The 16,555-nt window shown below is 40.3% G+C and overlaps 1 protein-coding gene across 3 annotated transcripts in view; it reads right to left on the minus strand.

Moving 5' to 3' along the window:
• Window positions 1-16,555, minus strand: part of epg5 (ectopic P-granules autophagy protein 5 homolog (C. elegans)) — a 152,436-nt gene that overhangs the window by 93,182 nt on the left and 42,699 nt on the right. For all 3 annotated transcript variants that reach the window (XR_009446190.1, XM_059648804.1, XM_059648800.1), the window contains exons 11-14: window positions 15,300-15,457; window positions 8,808-8,962; window positions 6,692-6,832; window positions 2,720-2,884 (exon numbers count right to left, since the gene is read on the minus strand). Coding sequence is in view for 2 of the 3 variants with exons in the window: in XM_059648804.1 (XP_059504787.1) it covers window positions 2,720-2,884; window positions 6,692-6,832; window positions 8,808-8,962; window positions 15,300-15,457 (619 nt within the window). In the remaining variant the exon portion in view is untranslated. The remainder of the gene's footprint in view (window positions 1-2,719; window positions 2,885-6,691; window positions 6,833-8,807; window positions 8,963-15,299; window positions 15,458-16,555) is intronic.

Consider the following 16,555-nt stretch of genomic DNA (forward strand, 5'->3'; position numbering starts at 1 on the left):
TAGGTTCTGTGTTTGAGCCCCAAAAACTTACAATCTATATTAACGATTGTGTTGCAGGGATAGAAAGTACTACAGCAAAATTTACAGGTGACACTAAAATAAGTGGGAAAGTAAACTGCAATGAAAAAATAAGAAATTTACAAATGGACAGAGAACGGTTTAGGGAATGGGCCAAAATTTGGCAGATGAAGTTTGAAGTGGCTAAGTGTTAGGACATCTATTCTGGTTAGAGGAATAAACAGGCAATTTATTATCCAAATAGAGAGAAACTTCATTGTCTTGGGGGGAGAATTTAGGGGGTGTGGTTAGCAAGTTTGTGGACAATACCAAGCTTGGTGCTATCATGGACAGTGATGATTATCTGAGAATGCAGCGATATATTGATTAAGTAGGCCAGTGGGCTGAGGAATGGTAGGTGGGAGTTTAATTTAGGTAAATGTAAAGTGTGGCATTTTGGTAAGGCAAACTAGGAAAAGCCTTACAGAGTCAATGGTAGGGTCCTGGGGAGTGTTATAGAAGAGATCTAGGGGTACAGGTTCATAGCTCCTTACAAGTGGAGTCACAGGTAGACAGGGTGATGAAGGCGGCTTTCAGCATGCTTGCTTTCATTGGTTACAGCATCGAGTATAGAAACAAAAAAAAACTGCAGATGCTGGAACCCAAGGTAGACAAACAGGAGGCTGGAAGAACACAACTTGGCAGACAGCATCTGGAGGAAAGGAGCAGTCAACATTTCAGGGATTACCCTTCTTATAGAAGTTTGCTAAGTCTTGTTGGTGAGGCCACATTTGGAGTACTGTGTGCAGTTCTGGTCACTCTACTGTAGAAATGATATTATTAAACTAGAACTAGAAAGCATGCAGAAAAGATTTACAAGCATGTTACCCGGGTTGGACAGATGAGTTATAAGGAGGTTGCAACTTTTCTCCTTGGAGCTTAGGAGACTGAGGGGTGACCTTCTAGAGGTTTACAAAATCATGAGGCGGATAGATAAATAGATAGCCAACAACTTTTCCTCATGGCAGGGGAATCTAAAACTAGATTTCATGGGTTTGAGGTGAGAGGGGAAAGATACAAAAGGGTCCAGAGGAGTAATTTTTTTCATGCAGTGGGTGATGAATGTCTGGAAAAGGCTGCCAAAAGTAGTGATGGAAGCAAGTACAATTTCATCATTTAAGAGACATTTGGACAAGTACATAGATAGGAAGTACGGAGGGATATGAACCAAACGCAGACAAATAGGTCTGGTTTAATTGCAAAAACTGGGGAGTATGAGCAAGTTGGGCCAAAGGGCCTGATTCCATGCTGTAGACTTCTACAACTCCACGACTCCTTCAACAGCACCTTTCAAATCCAGAACCTCTACTATTTAGAAGGATAAGGGCAGCAGATCAATCAGGGCACCAGAATTTACAAGTTCCCCTCCAGGACTTCTGCCCAGTCCTGCTGCACATTTTATGACTATCTGGAGACTGGAAGATCTGGATCATTACTTTGAGGTAAATTATGTAACTTTAAACATAACTGACAATCTTATGTCAAAGCTATATGCTACTGTCTCTTAAAATGGGCAGTTTATTCACTCAGTACCAATCTAAAGCTACTCTCTGTTCCTGATGGGTTGTTTCCTTCTTCCCATTCCCAACTGTGTAACTTCTAATCTCAGAATTGACTTTTATTATGGTGGTACCACTAGACATTTCTTCACTCTGATTCAATTTAGGTCATTTTACCACATGCTTTTAAATCCTCACGAACTCTGTCTTCAATCCAAGCATGAGCTCTGATCCACATTCTGTGTGTCTCTGTCTCAGACTCATACGAGGCTCCCTTAAGGTTTGAGAAGTTGTAACCAGATGCTATATTGGCTTGATTTTGGCTTTAGCCCTATTAATGCTCACATTGATGGTACAATGAACTATATTGACCTTATATGCAGATAGAAATGTCAAACAGCTATCTCCTATAAATTCAATTCTTGCAATTAAAGACCTTAAAACATAACGGTTTATAAAATCTGACGTTCTCAACACCTCCTGTCATAATTATAGTCTAGCAGTTTACACATAATTAGCACAACTACTCTTCAATCGACAAGTACTTTGCTCATCTTTAACATTTAAACAAATAAGAACTGGCAGAATGCAAAACAGATCACATGACTCTTCATTCCTCCATTTCAGCAAATGAAAATTCATCCCAAAACATAAGAACTTAATACAACTGCATCATCTGACTTACTAAGATACATTAAGTAATATTTTAACCAATACAAATTGCATTTGTTTTTCATTTCTACTTGATGTCTGAAAGCACTTCATAGCCAATTAAGTAGTTGAAGTGCAATCATTTTTGTAACGTAGAAAAGCATGTACATTAAATGCAAACTCAGCTATTCATGTAAAGATGTATCCTCGTTACACTTTTAATCGGCAAAGTATAGTCTAATATGAAAATTTCCAAACTAAGTAATAATTAAGCACCATGACACCAGACTGTGATTCATTATAACAGTTAATGCTTCAGGTATTAAGAGTTCATAGTACAGTTTAAACAGTGTGTACCATGGCTCTGGCTGCATAACATGCACTAAATAATACAACATTATGTTTAAAAAAAAGCACAATTCAAGATTTTCAGCATTAAGAACCAATGATAAAATTTTGGTAAATGGTTAACAAAATTTTACTACTGCCCTTTTGCAATTTCAATAGCATACCTGTTCGTCAACACCCCAATTCAGTCCTTCAAGGATGATGCAAGCCAATTTATTCTGCACAGTGGATAAACTGTAGTTCAGAAGCCAGTCATGAATTATATCAACTTCAGTTGACGTGATTTTCCATAGGTGCAGGGGAAGTTCTTTAAATAGGTACAGAGAAACCTACAACAAAAATTTTTCTTGAGTTTCTTTCCTCGAAAAGAGAAAAAAAGTTTCCAGTATTGTCTCTAAGACATAACCTTAGATTGCAGATTTTTCAAATTCACATCTGCCGCATTGTCTATAATTTCTAATTTGCACTCAGATTGCACAAAGCTACTAATGTGCAAACCATAAAGTCTACTCTATTATATTTCTACATTCACAGTCCCATTTTGATCGTTTCACTTCTTAACCATCAAATTGCTATGGTAATTGAGATTGTAGACTTGCTGCCAAGCTGGTATGTTTGGTCACCTTGCTAAAATTTTCAGTGTGTCTCCGATGAAGCATTGATGTTCTGTCCGGCTTGTTATTTATAAGCCTTGGTTTGCTGGAGTAGTTGACATCACTTCTGGTTCTGTTTTTCAGTGATTTGTATATTGGGTCCAGTTCACTGTGTTTGTTGTTGCAGTTCCATTTGGAATGCCAGGCCTCCAGAATTCCCTCGCATGTCTCTTTTTGGCCTGTGCTATTATGGATGTGTTGTCCCAGTCAAATTTGTGTCCTTCGTCTGTGTGTATTGAGACCAGTGAGAATTAGTCATCTCTGTTAGTGGCTAGTTTGTGTTCATGTATCCTTATTGTCAGTTTTCTTTCAGTTTGGCCTATGTTATGTTTCTTACAGTCCTTGCATGGTATTTTGTATATTAGGTTAGTTTTACTAGTTGTCAGTATTCCGGGTTGCGCAAAGTAAAACAGGAGCACCTACACGGGGTTTTTAAAAGGAATGGATACCCAAAAAGCTCAATCCGCTGTTACCCCTGTGACAGACCGCAAGAAGACATAAAATGGCCAGACACATTAGACACCCTACAGCACATCAGATATGACCACAAAACTACTTGGTCCCCTAGATATTAGGGCAGCCCACAAACCAACAACCACCCTGCGACAGCTACTGATGAATGTAAAGAATCTCATATCTGCAGCTAATAAAACTAGCATAATATACAAAATACCATGCAAGGATTGTGAGAGACATTACATAGGCCAAACTGGAAGAAAACTGACAATAAGGATAAATGAACACCAACTAGCCACCAACAGCCATGACTAATTCTCACTGGTCTCAATACACACAGACAAAGGACACAAATTTGACTGGGACAACACATCCATAATAGCACAAGCCAAAAAGAGACATGCCAGGGAATTCCCGGAAGCCTGGCATTCCAAACAGAACTCCATCAACAAACACACTGAACTGGACCCAATGTACAAACCACTGAAAAACATAACCAGAAGTGATGCCAACCACCCCAGCAAACCGAGGCATATAAATAACAAGCCGGACAGAGCATCAATGCTTCACTGGAGGCTCTCTGGACCAGGAGACCCAGATTCAGGTCCCACGTGCTCCAGAGGTGTGTAATAACATGCTTAAACGGGTTGATTAAAACAAAGTTTACTGTCTTTGCTCATCTGCAGCTGAAATCCACATTCATGCTTTTGTTATTCACAGACTTGACTGCTTTGCATTAGTTTGGCTGGTTTTCCATCTTCCACCCACCATAACCTTCTGAAACAGCTTACATTCTGACTGACTACAAAGTTGTATTCACTCAGCTCTTCCACACTCAATGGCCTACAATGGTTCTTTGTTCACTAATGCTTCAATTTTACAACTATCATCCTTGTTTTCAAATCTTTCAAAACCTCATCCACTGTATTTCTAATGTCCAACATCATCTTGCTCCCGAGTTTTGAGAAGATTTGTAGCTCAGGTTGAGGTTCTGGATGTGAGTTTGCTTGCTGAGCTGGAAGGTTCGTTTTCAGACGTTTCGTCACCGTCTTGCTCCTTTACTTCTGGCCTCTTGGATATTCCTGATTTTAAAGTACTTTTGTACTTTGCGTGTGCCTTCAGCAACAGAAGTCCTAAGTTCTCGAATTCCCCCCTGATTTCTTTGTCTTTCTAGCTTTCACTCTTACTTTTTAATGATCCTTTTAACTTCTTTGGCCAAGATTTTGGCTACTTAATCTAACATCTCATGTAGTTCAATGTCAAATTTTGTGTGATAAAGTTCCAGAGAACTGTCTTGGAAATTTTACTATAGGTTCTATGAACTATCTATATACTAACTGCTGTAACAGAAAAGGTAATGCTTCTTTGTCATAATAAATAAAAGTTGTACTTCAACAGATGCTAGAAGTTCACACTATTAATATGACATACGTAAGAAAATTAAATTTATTCACAATTAACCAGTTGATTAATGATCAAAACTTTCAAAGGTTTTTGGAGTAGATCTGTAGCTCGGGTTGTGGGTGTTGAGGCTGGTTGGCTCACCGAGCTGGTTTGTTGTTCCGCAGACATTTCGCTACCATACTTGGCAACATCCTCAGTGCAGCCTCTGATGAAGCGTTGGTGTGTTTTCCCGTCTGGTTTTTAATCCCGGGGGTCCACTGAGATGGATTGCCTCACTTCCGGGTTTCCTCCGTAGTGGAATGTATATGGGATCAAGTTCAATGTGTTTATTAATAGCACGCTTTGTGGGGTGCCAGGCTTCCAAGAATTCTCGTGCCTGTCTCTACCTAGCCTGTCCCAGGATCTTGGTGTTTTCCCAGTCAAAGTGGTGATTCTCCTTGTACATGTGGATTGAGATGAGTGCGTATTGGTCGTGTCTTTTTGTAGCCAGTCGGTGTTCATGTACTCTTGTTGTTAGTTTCCTTCCTGTTGTCCAATGTAATGTTCCTCGCTATGTAGATGACACCTTTGTCATCATTAAACAGAACAAATTAGAAGAGACACAGAAACTCAAACACCCTCACCAGAATAAAATTCACTAGAGAGGAGGAGAAGAACAAACAATTCCCATTTCTATACATCATGGTACAGTGCAAGACAAATGGGGAACTGCAAACGAAAGTACACCGAAAAGCCACACACACAGACCAGTATTGAACTTCAATAGTAACCATCCCAGCACACATAAATGAAGCTGCGTGCAAACACTATTTAAAAGGGCAACAACACACTGCAGCAACATGGAACTACACCAAGAGGATCAGGAATACCTCACCTCTTCCAAGTGTTCAAGGATAATGGATATCCAAAGAACTGGGAGAGGAGATGCCTACAGGAACAGCATCAAATTGATTCTACACACCCTGACACACTTATCACACTACCCTACATCAGGAACACATCAGAATTCACCACTAGGCTTCTACGACCGCTGGGCATCAGACTGGCACACAAGCCCACATGAGCCCTACGCCAAGTGCTCACACAAACTAAAGACCCCGTCACCGCCATGGAGAGGACCATGTCATCGACAAGATTCCCTGCAGAGATTGCGAGAAACACTACATGGGACAAACAGGAAGGAAACTAACAACAAGATTACATGAACACCAACTGGGCACAAAAAGACACGACCAATACTCACTCATCTCAATCCACATGGACAAGGAGAAACACAACTTTGACTGGGACAACACCAAGATCCTGGGACAGGCTAGGCAGAGACAGCCACGAGAATTCCTGGAAGCTGGCACTGCAGGAAGCATGCTATTAATAAACACATTGAACTCAACCCCATATACATCCCACAATGGAAGAAACCTGGAAGTGAGGCAATCCATTGCAACAGGCCCCAGAGTTTAAAAATCAGGCATGAAAATACACTGACGCTTCCTCAGAGGCTGCATTGAGGATGTTACCAAGCATGGTAGCGAAACGTCGACAGAACATCAAACCAGCACGGCGAGCCAACCAACCTCAAGATCAAAACTTTGGCAGTTTATTCAAAGTTTAAATAGAACATACCATGCCAACTGTTTCAATAGTTTCTTGGACTCGATCCAGAAGTACAGAGATTATATCAGGATTAGCAGTCAAAATTGTGGCCAAAAGATCACGGCCAACCTTGGAAAAGGCTTCTCTTGTGCAAAGACTTACAAAGGCTACCTATGCGAGATAAAAACACATAGCATATTTTTATATATTACAAGGAGATGTATCATGATAGCGCATCATCTTCGTTGGCAACTCCAAGGTGGTGGTAATACTGTTTCTTCATTGCAGTCTTTACAACTTTCTTAAGGAAGTTTGAGCAGGCATTATAACTTCAAGAAAGAATACAATAAAATGCTCTCTCCTATATGTACATCCAATTAATCAATAAAGCACATGTTCCTTGATCTTTCCCTGCTCTAGTTATAATTTTTCATACCACGTTGCTTTGAATGATAAGCCTCTGGAACGTATACTTAATTCAACTCTCCACATAGCCTATCAAGTATCCTCAGTGAATTTGTATACCTTCAGAAATTTTCACCTTCTTCCTGTTCCATGAGAACATTTAAGCTGTGTGACTCCAAAAGAACCAGCACAGACCCTGCCTCAGCGAAGGCTGGGGTCAAACATAGCAGTATCATCACACCTACCCTTTTCTTCATCTTTCTTGCTGTATCATTGCCCCTTGCCTCCAAAAAATTACTCTCAGGCATGGAAGTAACTACCAGAATAGATGGAAAATTGCTCAAGCTATGCTGCCTTAATCCAGAAAACTAGAATTACTCTGACCTCGATCATTGAGCATCAGCCTGCAGATGATGCTCGTCAATGCTCACTCAGAAACTGAGCTCCAAATCATTATTGACTCCTTCTCAAAAGCTTGCGAGAAAATCAATTTTTCACAAAACACCTGGGAAACTATGATCTCCTTACCCCAGTTTAGGTCACAAAGGCTCAATTTGAATGGGGAGGTGATGACTCAGTGGTATTATCGACAGATAATTAATCCAGAAACCCTGGTAATGTTCTGGGGACCTGGGTTCAAATCCTGCCATTGCAGATGGTGGAATTTGGTTTCAATTATTATCTAGAATTAGGAGTCTACTGATGTCCATGATATCAAATGAATAAGTAGAAAGTGTTTTTGTTTGTTTCAAATAAGACAGCTTTTATTATCAATTGTCGACAGGCAATCAACAATGCTCATGCTGACTGACAGGAAAAACCCCTCTGGTTCACTAATGTCCAGGTTACATTAAACATTTTGGGCAGGAACTTTAGTGCTCAATGCTGACTTGCCAGGAAGAAGGGGAGCATAAAGATGTATGCTCCTAAGGTGATGGTTTTCTGACATTAGTTTGCCTTTGGGCCATTTTCCTGGAGACAGGACAGACAACAGTTGGGTTTCACAAATGGCAGACAGCCAAGTCAAGCATTGAGAGCTAATTTAAGTATTATTGGCAAAAGGGGACTCTCAGAGGCCTCAAAGTGACTTTGGGTCGGCAGGCCAGCACACCCAACAGAGTTGAGATCTATCCCTCCTACCTGGCTTCAAATGCAACAGCATGTTGTTTTCTGGGGTGGATCCTTAAATGGTGGCCCAGATATTGAGTTTATTTTTATTAAGAGTTTAAAAATTGGAGAGAGCTCCTCCAGCTAGATGCTTGAGAGGCCACTCTTCATCTTTGTTTGGATAAGAGCACACTCCCTGGCCACTAACTGGCCAACTCGGGGGAAATCACTTCAGATGATTGTTTTCCACAGAGTGAAAGCTTTCGATGCTAATTTAACCAATAATGCAGTCCTAAGAGCTGCATGAAAAATTTTGCCCTCTGAATCTAACTGTTCATCTTCAGTAATGCTAATTGATAATGAGAAGCACACTCAAGCATTCCATGTACTCGAATACAGTAGAGGTATACATACACCAAATAAAGTTTATAAAGCTAAACATTATGAAAAGCAATCAATAATGACTTGCAGCCAGCAGCATTGAAAAATATTAATCATGACATTTTAATGTTTATTAAAGCTATATTTCATACTACGGTGCTGAAGTTTTACATAAGCTTTAGTCATTGTCTCTTACAGCTTAACACAATTACCACTAATCTGAGAGAATTTCAAGTTTGAATTATATGCGTACCTCATATATTTCTAAAGCAACTGTCTTGACAAACTCGCGATCCAAACTTCCTTGCTTTGGTTGAGTCATATGTGCAAATGTGGTGAGAAGGCATATTCCTTCAGAGTTGGTAATGTTGGACAGACATTGTTCAAACATTTGTTTATGTTCAGGTTCTGCATTAAAATAGAGATAAATAATTTAATAGATTTCAAAGCAGAGCTAATAATATGTACTGTCAAATAAACTGGAAGCAACGCACTTTAAAAAAGATTTTTCACACTGAAATGTTTTAACCGATGAAAATGCAATGGCTGGGATTCAAGTCACGTGCAAGCCAATTCAAGTAAGGCAGTGGCTTGGAAGGTGAACAGTGCTGAGAAGGAGGCAGTAAGTTTAAAGAGTTTGGAGTTAGTGGAATGACCTCCTTCTGAACACAGCACTGTGACAGAAGGTGACAAATTTCAGAAGTCTGGAGAGCAGGGGGAGGCTTCCTTCTGAATTCAGTGCCACAATTGGAGGCAGCAATTTAAAAAGAATGCAGAGTGCAGGGTGCAATTTCCTTCTGAACACAGAAAGAAGGGGAGGCAGTGATTGAAAAAGAGCGTGGATTGCAGCAAGTGGCTTCATTCTGAACACTGCAGTGCTGAGAGGGGCCAAGAGTGAAAAATGTCCAAGATGATGCCATTAAAGTATGCTTAAAGTATATTTAAGATGCAGATAGATAGATTATTGATTGTCAAGGGGATCAAAGAAAATGGGAGAATGGGGTTGAGAAACTTATCAGCCACGATTGAAAGGCACAGCAGACCTGATGGGTGAATGGCCTAATTTCTGTTCTTATGTCTTATGGTCTTACAGTAAATCTGTATGTTTATCAGTTGTTGAGAAGCTTCTGTTTGGAAGTGAATCTAAATAACTGAAAATTAAAAAAAACTATTTATAAGGAGAAAGTTTCTTGTATTTCAGAAAAGAGGGAGGTAAACTAAATCAAGTCAAAAATGTAAAATAGGAGGAAAATAAGTTATTAGTAAATCTTTATAGTAAGTTTATGTTTATTCTGAAGGTGACAAATAATTTTCAGAGTTATGGGTTGGGAAATCAGTGGAACAACTAAAGTGTACATCTTGTAGTATGTATTAAGACATGGGCATACCATGGGTCTCAGGCAAACACATCTAAGAAAGCGTCACATCTACACAAGCTTGAGCTGTGTTTTGGAACTTCAGCTGCAGCGGAATCTCCATGGATGTGTGACTGGCACATATAGGAGGCGGTTATAATACAGATTAGAAATGTATGGTCATAGATGGAATGGGCGACTAGCAGAAATCAAGGTGGATAGTACAATGTCTCCTGAGTCTATGGTGCTTGCCAAATGGTACACTATTTGGAAATGAGCAAGGGGATGGTTCCTCAGGGGGATGCAGCCGGGCAGTGCGTCAAAGGTGACTCAACTGTATTGGCCAGGGAGGAGATGAGATTGGAAGGGCAATGTTACCAGAGCATGCAGGACAACTTTCTAAGTGTGGGGAGTCAGCCAGAAGTCATGGCCTGCTTTGGCCGCAATGACATAGGTGGCAAGTACATGAGGTATTGAAAGTGGAATAGAAGGAGTTAGGCAGGAAATTAAAAGCAGGAGCTCAAGAGCAGTACTCTAAGATTTAAACACTGCCTCTTGACATTCAATGGTGATACTATCATTGAATACTCACTATCAACATCCTGGGGGGTTACCACTGATCAAAAACTCACCAGATAAAAGCTCTGACGACAACAGCAGGTCAGAAGCTAGGAATACTGTGGCGAGTAATCACCTCCTGATTCCCCACAGCCCTGCCAACCATCTGTAAGACACTCATCAGGAGTCTGATGGGATGCTCTCAACTTGCCTGGATGGGTGCAACTTCAACAACAACACAAGAAGCTTAACAGCATCCAGGTACAAAGCAGTCTGCTTGATTGGAAACACATCCACAAGTATCCACTCACTCCACCATGGACATTCAGCAGCAGCAATGTGTACTATTGACAAGCTGTACTTTCAAGATAATCCTTACAAAACCATGACCACTTCTATCTAGAAGGACATGGGCAGCAGAAACATGGGAACACCACCACCTGAAAGTTCCCCTCCAAGCCATTTACCATCCTGGCTTGGAAACATATTTTCATTCCTTCTCTGTCACTGGGTCAAAACTCTGTAATTAACTTCCTACAGGCTTTGTGGGTCAATCTATAGTATTTTTTTCTGCAGCAGTTCAAGAAGGCAGCTCACCACCACCTTCTCAAGAGCAACAAAGGATGGGCAATAAATGCTGGTCAGCCAGCGACATCTACATCCCATGAATGAATTAAAAAAGGTAGGAGAAAAGCCGGGAGGGAGGCTAAACAAAAGGAAAAACAAAGCTGAGCATCGAGTATGCCTTGAATGTGGCAGGAGAACATACGTTAAAAGGCATCATTTTACATAGGCAATGGATAGTCTTTGAAGAGCTATTATATTGTTCACATGCAAGTGTACATTCCTTCAAGGTGCAACAACTCTAAAAAGTCAGAAACCATGGCTGACATAGGAAATTAAAGAATGCATAAGAAAAGGTTTACAAAATGGCCACAAACAATGCTAAATCTGATGATGGCAAGTCTGTAGAATGCAGCAGAGGAGGACTAAAAAAACTGGCAAGTTACAGGAGAACAGAATATAAATGCAATTTAATAAAAAGCATAAAAATGGACAGTAAAAGCTATTACAGGCATGATCTCTGATGAGGGAGAATGAGCAGTAGAAAGCTATTAGTATTAATTAATAAAGTTATACTGGAGAAATTAATGGGGCTGAAAGCTAATAAGTTCCCAGTACTACTTCCCAGAGTACTGAAGGAGAAAGCTACAGAGATAGTTGATGTACTAGTATTCATCTTCCAAACTTCCATAGATTCTGGAATGATTGCTAAAGATTGGAAGCTTGCAAAATCTGGGAACTACAGACACAACAGCCTTACAGTTGTAAAGGGGAAATGCTAGACTATATTGTGGATTGATATGATATATGGACTCAGTAGAAAATGATCGGCTTGGGTACAGTCAGCATGGATTTGCAGTGGTGTTTGACAAGCTTGTTGGTGTTTTTGAAATGTTTCTGACAAGTTTATGAAGGGGGTTCAATGACATTGGTATGGCTATAATTGGAGTGCTGCGTACAATTCCGGTCACCCTGCTATAGGAAGAATGTTACTAAACAGGAAAGAATGCAGAAAAGATTTACAGGGATGTTAGAAACTGGAAAGTTTCAGTTATAAGCAGATTTGATATGCTGGGTCTATTTTCCCTGGAATTTCTCTGGGTGACCTTATGGAGGTTTACAAAATCATGAGGGGCATAGATAAGCCAAGGTCTTTTCCCGAGGATAGACATGACCAAAGCTAGAGAGCATAAGTTTAAGGTATGACAGGAAAAGATTTAAAATGGACCGGAGGGGCAATTTTTTTTTTTAAGAACACAGACAGTAGGGCATCTATGCACAAGTTGCCAGAAGAAATGGTAGAAGCTGGTACAAAATCAACATTTAAAAGTCATTTTGACAGGTACATGGATGGGAATGGGTTACAGCGATATGGGCCAAACATAGGCAAACGAGACCAATGGCCTAAATGTGGATTTTATTAGTTTCAAAATCTCCCCATCCTGGCCTTATCCCATGGCCAACCCTCCCTCTTGTCCCTGTCTCCTTGACCTGATGCAATCTGTCCATCTTCTCTCCCACCTATCTGCTCCTCCTATCTCACTGACCAATCCCCACCAGCCTACCTGCACTCATCCATCACCATCCCACCTACGCTCCCCAGCCCGACCCGTCTTCTCTCTATTTAGATTAGATTCCCTACAGTGTGGAAACAGGCCCTTCAGCCCAACAAGTCCACACTGCCCTTTGAAGCATCCCACCCAGGCCCATTCCCCTATAACCCACACACCCCTTAACACTATGGGCAATTTAGCATGGCCAATCCACCTAGCCTGCACATTTTTGGACTTCGGGAGGAAACCGGAGCACCCAGAGGAAACCCACGCAGACACAGGGAGAATGTGCAAACTCCACACAGACAGTCGCCCGAGGCTGGAATCGAACCAGAGTCCCTGGTGCTGTGAGGCTGCAATGCTAACCACTGAGCCACCTTGCTGGTTATTTGAGCTCCCTTTCCCCTCCCCATTTCTGAAGAAGGGTCCCGCCCAAAACATCAACTTTCCTGCGCCTCTGATGCTGCCTGGCCTGCTGTGTTCCTTCAGCTCCACATGGTGTAATCCCAGACTCCAGCATTTGCAGTTCTTATTATCTCCAAATGAGAGTAGTTCAGTTGAAGAAACCTAGTTGACTTGGATGAGTTGGGCTAAAGGGCTTGTTCCTGTGCTGTATGCTTCTATGACATAATATAGTTGGATTTTCATTAGGCTTTTGATAACCAACATCCTGTGTATGGCCTTATCAAAATTCAAGTACATATTATAGGAGGTAATGTACTGGCAAGAATTAATGATTGGCTAACAGAAAACTGAGAGGAGAAATAAATGTCACTTGCATATTGGCAGACAGTGGCCAGTGGGGTACCATAAGGATCAGAATTTGGGCCAAAACAATTTTATAGAAAAACTCTGCAGGTCTTGCAGTATCTGTGGAGAGAAAGTACAGTCAAGGTTTCAGATCCAGTGACCCTTGATCAGAACTACTATTAGTTAGGAAATGGTTTTATATATACAGAAGACAGGGGTAGGCATTGAGGGTGAGAGAGATTAGGTAGAGATGGAGCACAGTAGAACAGAAAGACATGTAGGCAAGAAAATAAAAGGAATGGATAATGGTATGCCAGGGAAGGAGAAAAGCTGATAATGGGGACCATAAGTAACTGAAATGGGTCAGCATTGTCAACCCATGTGATGACAAGGCCTGGGGTGTAGGTCAAGGACATGAAAAGAAGGTATTTAGGCCCTAAAGTTAGAGTCCTGAAGGTTGCAGGGTCTCTAAGTGGAAAATGACATGCTGTACTTCTAACCTCTGTTGTGTTTCCCTGAAGCACTGCAGCAGGCCTGACACAGAACTGTTGGTGGGGAACAAGATGGTGTACTAAAGTGGCAGGCAACTGGAAGCTCAGTGTACTTTATTGTATTTGGACCGCAGCTATTCACAATACATATCAATGATTTGAATATGCAGTCCAAACATAATATTAACAAATATGCAGATGATACAAAGTAACGCAGTAACGTGTGTTGTTGGGAAGATGTGAAATGTTTTCAGGAGGATTTGGACAGGCTTACTGAATAGGCAAGAACATGGCAGATGGAAAATATTATGCAAAAAATGTGAGGTTATCCACTTGGGTGGGAGGAATACATGCATAGAGTATTTCTTAAATGGTGACAGGCTTGACAGCGTAGGTATTCAAGGGGTTTGGATGCCATTGTAATAAGTCACTGAATACTAACTGAAGGTTTTTTGCAAGCTTTTAGTGAGTCAAATGGAATATTAGCCTTTATAGCAAAAGAATTTAAATTCAGAAATAGTGAAACTGCTTCAATTTATTGAAATTAGTTTAGACTGTACTTGCAGTACATATGCAGTTTTTGATTTCCTTATCTCAGCAAATATATTATTGTCATAGAGGGAGTGAATTGAAGGTTCACTAGATTTGTTTCCAAGATGTTGTGATTGGCCTACAAAGACAGTTTGGATTAACTGGGCCGGTATACTCTTGAATTCCAAAGAATAAGAAGTGATCTAATTGAAGATACTTAAAAAGATAGGGCAAATGTAGGCAAGATGTTTCTCCTCACTGGGAAGTCTAAAACCAGTGGGCACAATTTAAATGTAGGGGCAAATGCCATCCAGAATCAAGATAACAAGTAATAGTTTTACTTACGCAGAAGGTGATGAGTCTACAATTCTCTACCCCAGAGGGCTGTGGAAGCTCTGTCTTCGAGGTTGATACATTCTTGCTTATGAATGGCTTAATGAATTATTTGGATAGTGTGGATAAAAGGCACCGAAATGTTTGGTCAGCTATGTTCATACTGAATGGTGCATTCGGCTTGAATGGACTGATGACAAACTCCTGTTCCTATGTCTCTAAGTTATGCCAATGCTACGTTTGCTTTCTAGCACTGTTAACCTTCGTTTCAGTTCATGAATGTTCACATTCTTCAGTAATTCATATCACCTGAATTGTTATTTAGCTGCTCATTTAAAACATGTGAAATGACGTATGTATTCATTGTGCGCATAGGGAAATGTATACCTCTGGTTTCTGAAAACAGGCTTTTTATTAACAGATACTAATTGATGCAACGAAGTTCAGAACAAGGTAAAGAATTCAAATATAGACAGGCTAAATTGGAAGTAACAATACTGCTTCACAGAGAAGATGTTTCTCCTAATCACTTTTATCCATATTAATTTTAATCCAATTTTCCAAATCAACATTGTGAATACATAATAATAGGTGAAAAATACCTTCATACCTTTAAGTTTACTTTTGCATTCGTCAGTACGTAGTGTAGCACACAAGCTCTCAACATTTTCGCTTTCTGCACAGTGCAGAATGTAGAAGAGTTTCCATATCATCTGAGTTGATAAGGTTTCAAATGGCATCTCAGACATGAAAAACCAAATTCCCAACCTGTTATTAAAGTAAAAAACAATTAGATGTTTTTTGAAAAATAATTGAGATCTATTATGAATGCAATGATTCATTTTTGTTTGGGTCAGCCGGATGTGTAACATATATAATAAATCAAGTTTAGGATTTTCCAAAGCTAGCTATTTTGAAAAATCCACACTGATTAAGACTTAATTTTCCCAATATAAAGTGCACAACCTTCACTGTATAACCACCCTTCACTCTTCTCAACTCCGTTGTCCAGTTTGAAGTGATCTAGAGAGGTATGGGATGATTGAGTTCATTTGTAGAGATCCAAAGCATGTAAATGGGTAAAAACTAAAACCAAGCAGTTTACTACAGAGCATTGATATGCTACAAGTACTGCAAAGCTCATTCTTCCTTTAGGGCATGGCCTTCTGGTCTGTCTGAAGACAAATAAGAAGAATTTAAGCCTCAGAGTAAATGTATCCCTTCGAGCTTCAGTGTGACAGGTTGGTTCATCAATCATCAGGAGCATCCTGCCATACAATAAGCTTAATTCCTAGATTATCAAGTCTGTCACAGAAAGTTGTCTTAATTCCAGACCTCTAAAGTGAGGCTTATTATTTTACAGTCGACTTGCTGAGAAAGAGAAACAAAAACAGAAATTGCTGGAAAAACTCAGCAAGTCTGGCAGCAGTTGTGGAGAGAAATCAGAGATCTGAAGAAGGGTCACTGGACCTGAAACATTAACTCTGATTTCTCTTCACAGATGTTGCCAGACCTGCTGAGATTTTTCAGCAATTTCTGTTTCTGTTTCTTTTTCAGCATCCCCAGTTCTTCTGGGTAATTTTTTTTGCTTAAAAAAAAGTTTAGTTAGTCCTCCTCTGACCCTGCCAATCAGTTAATAGGTGGTAGGGTATGATGAGCCCATCATAGCTGGCATGGAGAACTGGTCTGACAGTGACGGCTGTTGACATTAAAGCAGGTATTGACTAAGCATGGGCATCAAGGAGCCTTAGACAAATTGTGTTCGATCCACGGTTGGAGTCATACCTAACACAAAGCAAAGTAATTGTGGTTGTTGGAGACCAATATTCTCAGCCCCAAAACTATCAATGCAGGAGTTCCTCAGGT

This window comes from Stegostoma tigrinum, chromosome 1 (assembly GCF_030684315.1).
Source record: "Stegostoma tigrinum isolate sSteTig4 chromosome 1, sSteTig4.hap1, whole genome shotgun sequence".
Classification (NCBI taxonomy): Eukaryota; Metazoa; Chordata; class Chondrichthyes; order Orectolobiformes; family Stegostomatidae; genus Stegostoma; species Stegostoma tigrinum.